The sequence below is a fragment of the Microchirus variegatus genome, assembly GCF_963457635.1.
Source record: "Microchirus variegatus genome assembly, chromosome: 14".
Classification (NCBI taxonomy): Eukaryota; Metazoa; Chordata; class Actinopteri; order Pleuronectiformes; family Soleidae; genus Microchirus; species Microchirus variegatus.
The window spans coordinates 18,878,684-18,890,477 of NC_139815.1; the positions used below are offsets into that span (position 1 = coordinate 18,878,684).

Sequence of the window (11,794 nt, forward strand, 5' to 3'; positions counted from 1 at the left end):
CCAATCTCCTATCTAGACAACGCAACACAAACTCCACATATTGTGGTCTTTTTTTTCGTATCCCAATAACTTCCCCTTGTCATCAGCAAGGGAGTGGTTGACAGCAGTCGTACTGCAGTGTGTGCCCATACAGCGCCTTGGTCAAGAGTGCTGCTGCAGCGTCTCGAGTGAGATATATGCCAATTAAAGTCCCCTGCACCTTGTCCTGGCCGAGATGATTCACTTAACCTCGGGCTCACGGCTGACAGAGATGACAGGTAGCGTTTGTTTACAAATCCCTCCTCATGCAAGTTGCCAGGGCCCCATCGTCTGATATAGTGAAGTGATACGAAAACAAGTCACCTCCCACCACACCCACACATCCAGCTCTCTGATTCTCTGTTTCCATGGAAATCTGCCCTGGGAAGTCTTTGCATTTCCTAACCTTGAATGTATCCCGAGTTGGATCAACGCTGAGAATAATATTTCTTGTCAAAATGAATTGCCGTAACAGCAATCAGTGTCAGATTTGATACCCACTTCCAGTGACTTTATGTCTGTGCGGTTCATTATTTCCTCTCCTACTGTGTTCAGTCCCCAGTGTTAGCAGCAGGGGAAGAACATTTGAAGATTTGATGATATGATTGATATATATATGTATACATATATATATGGGTGTGTGTGTGTGTATATATATATATATATATATACATATAATATATGGGTGTGTGTATATATGTACATATATTTGTATATGTATATATATACATATATACACATATATACACACACATATATACACATGTATGTATACACACGTATACACACACATATATGTATACACATATATACACACACATATATGTATACACACATATACACACATATACACATATATGTATACACACATATATACACATATGTATGCACACATATTTACACATATATGTATACACACATATATATATACACATATATGTATATATATATATAATACTGTGCAATAGTCTTGTTGTAGCTATGCTTGGCCATACTATGTAATTATTTATATTGGAACACATCCAGGAAACGTGTGAAGTTTAAGAATAGCACATTTTTAGGAGATAAAAAAAAAATGCTTTCACAGGTTAACTATAGCTTTACTTGAACAATACTCCAACCCCGCCCCTCTTAAACCTGGAGTGGAACCCCAATTCATGTTGTCGGTAAAACCTATGTGTTGTACTATAGTATACTCACTACTGTAGATGCTGCACTGCCAATGTGTTAATTGAACACCACAGCGTCTGCTGAAGTTATGCTCATCTTCCACCAAGCTCAGCTTTTATCTCGCTGAATATTGATGCAGTCTTTGTATGCTCAGCCTGTGCTCTGCCACAGACAATGATGAGCCAAAGCATGTGTTATTTAGGTTGTGTGGAGGTTAGCTGATATAATGTAGAGAAAGTGTCCCTTTTTTTCCCATTTGATTTTACACTGATGACAGGATAGTCTGTTTTCCCAGCACTTGACCTTTATATGGGGTCAAAGGAGCCCATACATGCTTTTACAGACATTGTGTAATTCATGGATTCCACTTCACATCATCTGCATGTTTTTGTATAATGGGAGAAAGCCGGAGTACCCAGACAGAACCCACACACACTCATGGGGAGAAGATACAAACTCTGAACCAGTGACCTTCCTCCTGTGATGCAACAATGCTCGCCACTGCACAAACATATACGTCTCTTTTCTTTCTTTTTTCTATTCAGCAGCGAGATGGAGACGGTGCAGATCCGCAGCATTGACAGAGGAGAGGAAAAAAACACTCTTCCACCATTATATTCCGCACATGCAAGGCGATAAGAATGTGTGATTAAGACACAGAACCAGGAACACAAATGTCAGATGAGCACTGGAGCACAGTTCACCACACAGAATGTAATTACCATCAAACTTGTTTGTCAACTGACATGAGGCACTTAAGTTCTCACACCTCATAATCATTTTAAGAGGCATGTTGCTTCACTCCATTAGTCAGTACGAGTGTACGGTATGAAGATGTAAACACTAGGAAATTCTAGGGAATTGTCAGCACAAGTAACAGTGATGCTGAGTAAATACTGGTCAAGATAATATTTAGTCTTCAGTATTCTATGATCTAGTTCCAACGAGAAGGAGGATATAAAGATCTATCTGCCAGTCTACATTTGACTGTCACCCAACTCACACCAAGAAGAAAATTATTTGGCCACCACTCCCTGCATTGGCACCGAGTCTTTGCAATGGTGGATGAAGTATTTAGAGGAATAAAACTGTACGTCAGTGTTTTCTTTGCAACTTGCTTCCACTGCCCCCAAGTGGCCAAATGTAGCAGGATTCCATTGTAGCCCATTGTAACAGCATCACAAATGAGTGTTTGGGCAATACATCGACTCAATAACAAATCACTGTCTGTGAAAAGGCCTAAAAAGTCAATCTCACTTTAATACAATAATTGAGTAAGCAATTTAATCTCTGGCATCTGGATATAAACTGTCAGGAGATAAATTACAAAACATGTTTTCATTTTGAGAAGTTATAATAAATAGAAATAAAAAACTACTCAATATGAAACCCGAGTTATAATAAACCACAAAAGAATTACCTCTTCCAATGTAATCGGATTACTAGGATTAACAGAGTTAATCTGTTGGGTTTCATTGTCTTGAATCAGGTCTTTGAATCAGGTCTTCAGAGGACTATACACGGATAAATGCTGGTGTGTCTTTTTGATCTTTAGAGCACCAAATGTCAACTCATTGATCACTGACTTGTCCGCCCCTCTTCCCTGCTCCCTCTGGTCAAATCCTGGTGGAATCAAGCACCAACCGAAAAAAAAAAAAAAAATCTCTTACCACAACAGGTTAGAGCCTCATTGAATCAGAGCTTATACCTCTGTTGTTGAGTAATAACCAGAGTATAACTTCTAATTAACTTAGAGAGGGGAATGCAAGACATTGACATTTGGTCATGTAGAATGGAATGGTTGCACCCATTAACAGTTGGATGGAAGATGACATGAACAGTATTGTCTAGTTCGAGCACACTGCTTGGCCTGTCTACAAAACAAACCCTTCAGAGCTGCCAGAGTGGCAGAGAGGCATGTAATGTAACAACCGCACCATTATTGGTGAGAAGGTTCCTCACATGCATGGGCTGACGGTGTAAGAGGCGACGCCCTACCTTATTATCAGTGTTCTAGACATATTATATGTCATTGTCCAATCAGAATCATCACATTCAAGTCGTGTTCTGAATGGTCCCGCCTCTTTGGGGGCAATTTGATTGACGTGGAGAATCGCACCAGCATTCTCCCATTACTCTCATCTTCAAACCTTTTTTTTTTTCCTCGAAGCTTACCGTTTTAAAAATACACTTTTAACCAGTTCCAGCACTAACTGATACATACACATTGTTTTACCAGTGCCACGGAGTTCACGCTTTCATACGTGTGTTAGCTGTTTATGGCTCGTAGCAGCGGACAGCAGTCATTTGATGTGACGATCGTTAGCTTGTTCGCTTACACTGTCGATGTTTGTATCGCTCAGGGTTTAACTGCAGGTTAAACTTCGAGCAAATCAGAGATGCATTTAGCGACACATCTAAAGATCCAATTCTGCACTTTCCTTGACACTTAATGAATAATTTGACTGCACTATCTTGTCATATGTTTGCTGTATGTATCTGGTAAAGGTTGTGAAAGCTCCTGATCCTCTTGATCGTCGGTCAGTTAATAAGTAATTGACTTAATATGCTGCCCCTGTTGTCTATGTGGTTGCTGGACACATCTTGTGTCCCGTTTAGCTATTTTACATCATACAACATTAGATTCGATTAGGTTCGAGCCCCTGTTGGAACAACTTTGAGCTGCGGTTGGAACAAGGGCCTTTCTGCAAGGAGTTTGCAGTTCTCCCCGTGTGTGCGTGGGTTTTCTCCGGGTTTTCCGGCTTCCTCCCAAAGTCCAAAGACATGCAGATGGGTTACACAGGTGTGAGTGTGAGAGTGGATGGTTATGTCTCTATAATGTGGCCCTGCAATGGACTGGCAAACTGTCCAGGGTGTTCCCCGCCTATCGCCCTATGTCAGCTGAGATAGGCACAGCACCCTCCAGTGGCAGATGATGGATGGATGGATGGATGGATGGATGGATGGAAGTTGACATCTAGTGGACCCAAGAAGGACCCTGTTAATCATCTAACAACAAATTGATACCGTCTTGCTTTATGTACTTATTGAATGGGTCACCTTCATCATTATCAGAAAAAGATGCCCTCCCTGAAATGTTCAAAGATACAAAAACAATCTGTATCCAGCAAAGCTTTAATGCTTCTACAACATTTCTTTTTGTATAGCTTTGGAGAAACATTGAGTTTATTTTATTCAAATAATTTTGGGGAAACACTTGTGCTTCTACATGGGATTTCAAGGATGAATTCTCTTCACCTCACAGGATGAAACCTCCGTCTTACGATTTATGTTTCACTGCACAGCAGTAAAAATCAATAGCGTAGTTATGCTGAACGGAATTGACCGAGTGTGAAATTGCAATGAAACAGCAACTATTACCCCCAACCAAAGAGATACTAAAGAGATAAATGATGTTTACAAATCCCACTGAAATTTGGATGATGTTGTTACATTACATGCTACCATGGAGAACTGTTCTTCACATGAAATGTCATTTTGGCGCCTTTTGAGAGCTGAATTAAAACTCTGTAACAGGTTTATAATCAAAATGTACCTTGTCAGTAGTATAACATTGTATAACAATTGCATATACATTCCAATGTCACCTGCGATTGGCCTTATATGGAGGACACAGCGGTAGTCAATTAATGAATACTGTATGTTGGATTGTAAACTGATATCTAAGATACACCTCGGTCGGGAGATCACGTGGCACGGCAGCACCCAAACAAGACAAGGAAAATGTTACACCACCGTAGCCCAATCGCAACTTCTTTTTCCCTCCTTGCTCCAGTGTATTGTTGACAAGAATTACGATACAGAGCCAGACGGCAACACGGAGCTTTCTTGAGCATACTAATCTAAAACAACATACCATTTTGGAAACGCATTTTATTCCCTGTGTGAGATAGAGCTCTACAGATCTCATCACTTAGGGAAGGTTGTGGCCTGCATCAACAGCCCTCCCTCCTAACCCCCCGTGTGCAGGTTCCTATCACTTCCACCCTCAAATTGGAAGTGACAGCCCACTCAGGCAGAGGTGTCTTCGCTTCCCCCATCAGCAGCCATGTGCAGCCCCACTCAGAGCTGTCAGTCTGATAACACATCAGCAGGATGGGGGGGGGGGGGCGGGGGGGTCGACCATAGAATAGGAGATGTCCAGCTGGAGACAGACCACTAAACATGTCGCCTGTCCTGCTGCCACACATCTGCCAATACACCGAGCACCTGTCTCCTGGGCTGCCGCAACACCAATCTGTGTGTCGCCATCACTCTACTGCTGTCCTCAATTCAACAAACATGCTACATGTTTGTCAAACTTTCATATTCTTTCTTTCTTTCTTTTGCCCACAAATGCATTTCCACCGCTTCTCTCTGACTTGATGTCTTCTTCTTCTTCTTCTCCGGCATTCTCATTGCACAACTTCCCATGCTTGTGGCAGCTCATTACAAAACCTCCTTTTCATTTGCGTAGTACTCGAGCAGTCACGGTGTCTTGGCTATCAACAGTTGACAGGCTAAGTGATAGGAAGCCTTCAGTGAGAAGAGCCCTCTGATGCATTTAAGGCACAAGGACAAAAATTGCATGTTGTTTACTAAAGTGCTGATTTTCATGTCATTTTTATCTTCTCTCTCCCCAGGCGCGATGCTTGGAATCACACCACAGCAGTCCAGAGAGGTACTTGTTTACTTTATATCTCCCCGAAACACAAACACAGCTTCCCCTGTTATCTATTTGAAAAGGAAGTGATTGTCAGCCATGTAGCTCTCAGCATGTCTGATAGAATCTTTGTGAAGAGGCTGACCTCAAGCAGTGCATTCAGCCAAGAGAACTATAGTCAGTAAATGGTCTCAGGTGAACCACACCAAGATTTCCCATAGTGTGATCACGCTAAGTGTTTTTTTTTTTTATGTTATTATTATTATTTATTATTATTAGTTATTATTACCACAATATAAGCTTTTATTACTTTTTTTGGGAACACTCTAGATTAGGGAACACATTCTTTATTCACCATTAACTAGGTGCTTAATAACTATATGTAGCATACTAGCCCTTTATTATTAAATATTAAGCCTAAGTATTAATACTTTATGCAGGACAACTCTTAATTCATGTCATAATAGAGGTAGAATAAGGTAATGTAGAATAAGGTGTTAATACATGCTTAATGAGTATTAACAAAGGGCTAGTATGCTACTTAAATATGTTAGTAAGCACCTAGTTAATGGTGAATATATGCAGATTACGTCAATTGGGATAACAATCCATCTCTTTTGTAATTTACATTTTGATGTCCTTCTCCTTTCCTGCGTTTTCCAACAGTTAATTACCAAAAATGTTGTATTCTCCCTGATGAAAACAAAAGTCGGGCTAAAAGATGTCCTAAATGTCCACGTATCATTATAAAGGCATTAACAGAGGACTTTGAATCATGATCTCTAAACTAGATCTCTGTGTGTCAGACAGAGATCTAATTTGACCCCTGTTTGCTCTCATCTCTGCCATGAACATCAGCGCAGATGAAGAACATGACACTTGCGGGATATAGATTGCCATCCCATGCTCGCAATGCTCATTAAACTGACAGGAATTAACCACTCCCTCCTCTTTGCTTCCATATGTCCCTGCAGATGAAAGAATATGGCCGTTTAAGTCAGTCAGGATGAGGGGGGGGATGAGCCAAGATTCATGCCCGTCTCGTCACCTTGTCTGTTGTAATATTAGAATTACACATCCAGTCCATTGCCTTTATGGTGTCATTACAGGATGTAATTGAAATAAAATATCAGAAATTAAAATTGCCTTCAGCGTCGCCTGATGATGATCAAGCAGTAGATGATTCTAATTTAGACTCCCCCATTAAGTGTTTATTAGACATTTATGTGTGACATTTGCTTGAACACATTCTGACTTTTTTTTTGCTGAAGGTGTGGTGAAATAGCACCATCAAGTGGCCTGTTTTGGTACAGACAAAAACATGTTGTATGGTATTGTGACAAGTACATGTCTGATTTAAAAAAAAAAAAAATAATAATAATAATCTGATTAACCACCCTCTAAAGCAAAAACATTATTAGATTAAAATGTTGTTTTGGTCACAATGTTGCTAGATATTACAGCCTGTGTTCTCATTCTTTCATAGATTCTGTCTACCGAGAATGGAGAGAAAGGCAACGCTGACAACCAACAAGAAGCAGAAGCTGTCCTGACCAGCCTGGTCACTCCAGTAAAGCTGCCACTGAGTCAACAGGATGCGGATTCTCATCAACGCAAACTCCTAAAAACCAGTCCCCCGATCAGTCACACCACCGCCAATAACGTTACCTCGCTCTCGTCCATATCCACATCGGACTCAAATGCCTCTGGCTTCTCCAGCTCCTCTGTCCCCAAGGGCTGGGCACAGCTCTCCGCAACCGTGAAGTCCCGTAGGGATCTGGTGAAGGAAAAGTGCGCCAAGTACAAAAGCAACATCCCAAAGAACATCACAAAAGGACACTTGCAGCACATCATTGTGGAGGACAAATACAAGTTGTTGTACTGCCAGGTGCCCAAGGCAGGCTGTTCCAACTGGAGGAGGACACTGATGGTGCTGGCAGGCTATGCCTCCAATATTGACAAGATTAAACATGACACAGTCCACTACGCCAGCAACCTCAGGAGTCTCGACAGCTATGACAAGGAGGGTATGATGCACCGACTGAAAACCTACACCAAAGTCCTCTTTGTCCGAGAACCATTGCAAAGGATAGTGTCAGCGTTTAGGGATAAGTTTGAAAATCCAAACGACTACTACCACGGGCTGTTCGGTAAACCCATCATCTCCAGGTACAGGGTGAACGCATCCGCGGAAGCCCGCAAGACAGGCAACGGGGTCACGTTCAAGGAATTTATACAGTATCTACTGGACATCCACCGGCCCATAGGAATGGATATCCACTGGAATCTGGTGGACAAACTCTGCCACCCTTGTCTCATGAACTATGACTTTATTGGCAAGTTTGAAAACATGGGAGAAGAGTCCGACTTTCTCCTGCGACTGATCGGGGCACCGCATGATCTCAAGCTGCCGACATTTAAAGACAGGAACCCAAAAGACAAGAAGACCTCGATGGATGTCACAGAAAGTTACTTCTCCCAGATCACTGCAGAAGACAAACAGAAAGTCTACGACTTCTACTACATGGACTACCAGATGTTTAACTACTCCAAGCCTTTTAATGATTTACATTAACTGATTACTATCGAGCCTCTTGCATCACAAATACATTCCACTATGTCCACATCACGACCATTTAACTCCAAATGAAGGAATCCATGTCCCCCCCCGTCTTCTAGTTTTCCAAACAACCACTTGTTTGACCGACTTCAAACTTTGCAAATGTTTCATTTATGATGTGTGAACTGTCGGGAGAACGGGCAGACAGCGAATCCCCTTTTATTTCTAGTTTGGATTGAGACACAACCCTTTGATGATGTCAACCTAAGACATAATTTGATGGCACTGCACTAATGATCATTCACCATCAAGCTCAGTCTCACATGGATCTTTGGACCTGAAATTTACATTAGACGAGCATTAAATGAAACGGTCTATATGAAGTTGCATTAAATACATTAGTAAAATAGGGTAGATACTTTATTTACTACTAGTGTGTGGTGAGGTACAATTATAAATAGAACTGTCGAAAATACAGATTGCGATTTATTTAAAATATTTTTTAAGTGTTAAAAAATGAAGGCAAGGAAGCAGCTACTTGACTTCCTTGGTGGTGCGTGGAGGGGATGCTGCTAGTGACAGAGGAGAGACATGATAGAGAATTTAAAAAGAAAAGCTGTTGTGTTTAACTTTTGTCGCCCCCCTGAGGAATTCTGAGTAATTACCAAAGCCTTCTGGGGCCTTTTCCTCACATTTAACTCGGTGATCTCGCCTAACCCCCACTCCTTCACTACCCAGCTTTTAGAGAAGTTTATCCCGTCAAATGAAGGACAGAGGTGAGAGAAGTGCGCGAGTGTGATCAGTTTAGTGAGAGGGAGCGTGACACGATCATGTGACGAGGTTCTAAGTGGTGGCACCCTCATCACCCACTCCATGTGATTTCATTACAATTTGTATATCATAGCTTTATATATATACATACAGTATATCATAGATTTATTTTCTTTTATAAATCAAGTGACAGCCCGAAATATAAATGATAAATGCTATATTTGTAAAAAAAAAAGGCTTTAAAAAATACATAAACGTGTTTTATGGGGCACAGCACACACAGTTGGTGGGATTTAACCATAATGATACCTCAGCTTCAGTCACCACCAGACACAAACACCCCGTAATGCACTGCAGCTAATTTGAAATATTGCAATTGGACTCACATTAAGATATGCCTTTATGTATCGACACATAATAGCACCGATATGTCATGTAAATTGATTTATTTCACACATACATGTCGTGTGATACACAATGAAACACTGTAAAGGGCATACGTCTTGAAAATGTGTGAAGTGCTGCCTACTGGGACACTGTGTGCACCTATTGTAGCATTTTTGTATTTATAACTTTGTTGGTTAGGTCTGTGCTTTAGTGTATAATGCATACATTGCTCTAAGACCCACGGGACTAAGACAACAGGACTTGCAGGGTACAACTTGTTGTAGCCAACATCTATTTACTGCAATAGTGGTTTCCAACGTAGTGGTCATTTTGTTTCTTTTGACAGCATTGAAAACTTTAAAAAAAAAAAAAAAAAAAAAACACAAACACACACAAAAAAACAGGTGTTTACATTTGCTACCAAATATGAATCACTCCAAGAATGTACAGTGGTGTTTTGAAAGAAAGAAGTGCGGGCACAGTCACAAAAACCAGTTACAGTACGACTTACAGATCACACATCATTCCCTCTATCACATTACATATATATATATTCCACTATATAGGCTTTTTTCTGACACTACTGTGTAAAATTGTATAATGGGCATTCAGATGATTGTATATTTTTCTATGTATTTCTAATATCCTTCTCTGTGGAGATGTTTATTTCCCTTTTTGATGTCACTGGTTGTTGTTTTAGTAATACTGCTGTCGTGTTGTGAAACTGAAGAGTTTCTTTCCAAAAAACGAAATATCCACTGGCTAAAAACTACAAGTCGACACTTACCACAAAGTCTAAAAATACTAAATTAATGAAGAAATGTATGTAAATCCTTTCAAAGTGCAGATGACGGCTGAATACTGAAGAAATAAATAACACTGGGTCATTTGAAAGTCATAAGAAAATAAAACTATTTATTTATTTAGAACAAGAATGGATATGTAACATTTTGGAAATGAGCTCTTAAATGAATAACCCCTGTTCTCTTAGGCATCGATATGATAGTAAAACCCTGTACAAATGAGCTGCACTCCACCTCGTCTCTCATCCTGGCTAATGACATTTTATCCAATAGCAACTCCATAGTGTGTGTGCGTGTGTGTAAAAGCAATATACGCTCTTTAGACGCTTTACAATCTCTCCCCCTCCATGTCTTTTGGATATACAGTAACACGATACACGGTACAGGTACAATATCCTGTGTCTAATGACATTGAGTTAGTATTTTCTTCAGCTCACCACCCTGCTCACATTACAGTCCAACTTCCTGTGAATGTTTGTTCTCGAGCTCCGGCCTGACGCGGGTCAGACCACACTGTGACCAAAATGGCAAACGCAGAGACACTTGGCTACTCTCGGGTTGCAGGCCCTAATTGTTAAAATGAGCTCTTTTCTGACCTCTATTGTAGGGGTTTGACCATCTTTCATTGAAATGATTAAATCATAGCATCTGAAATGATATTAAACTGATGTATGTACAGTATATGGCACTCAGTGTCAGCCGAGGTATCTTGAAAAGAAAGTGGAGTTTAAATTGTCTTGGGTCACAGTGTTAACAACTAATTAATTAACCCATGATGCAACAATAAAAAAAATATACAGTACTGTGCAGAAGTCTTAGGCCACTATTACATTTGTTGTTTTAGCAATATGCTATAACGACAATAGCGGACAATTATTTCTATTTCACTTTAACGGAACAGATCCAGAAAAAAAATTTATGCCATTTTTTGTTGTTTTTAATTTAAAAAATTAAAAAATTAAAAAAACATCTTCTACAGGTGTCAAGTATTTAGCGTGATCTACTTGAACAATAACACAGCTCTGTTAATACTGGAGTGGAACCTTAACTAATGTTACTGGAAAATCCTGTGTTTGTCCTACTATTTCATTTAAAGTAAAAAAAAAAATTATTTTACGCCAGGTTTATTCAAGACATGCTTGAGCATTACATACGCATGAGTTAAACTCACTGACAGGTCGCTAAAATATAAGACCAGCTTTAAGTCGCGTCACTTCATTCCAAATGCCAACGATCACAGAATTTGACAGAGAGAAAAAAACTACAGAGCTGGTGGTGCCTGAAACTTTTGCACAGTACTGTATATAAAATAAAACAGGAATACCCCCTCAAAAAAAACTATTAGGTAAAAATAGTATTTTCTTTTCTATGAGGGCATGATGCAATGATGAACTGTGATGCTGCAATTAACCTATGGCTGGT

General features: G+C 40.1%; 1 protein-coding gene across 1 annotated transcript; it reads left to right on the top strand.

Moving 5' to 3' along the window:
* Positions 1-5,836: 5,836 nt before the first annotated feature.
* On the top strand, positions 5,837-8,426 carry chst8 (carbohydrate (N-acetylgalactosamine 4-0) sulfotransferase 8; the record flags this gene model as incomplete). Its single annotated transcript, XM_083900577.1, has 2 exons — positions 5,837-5,869; positions 7,338-8,426. The coding sequence occupies 2 exons, from the start codon at positions 5,837-5,839 to the stop codon at positions 8,424-8,426; spliced, it is 1,122 nt and encodes a 373-aa protein (XP_083756703.1).
* Positions 8,427-11,794: the final 3,368 nt, after the last annotated feature.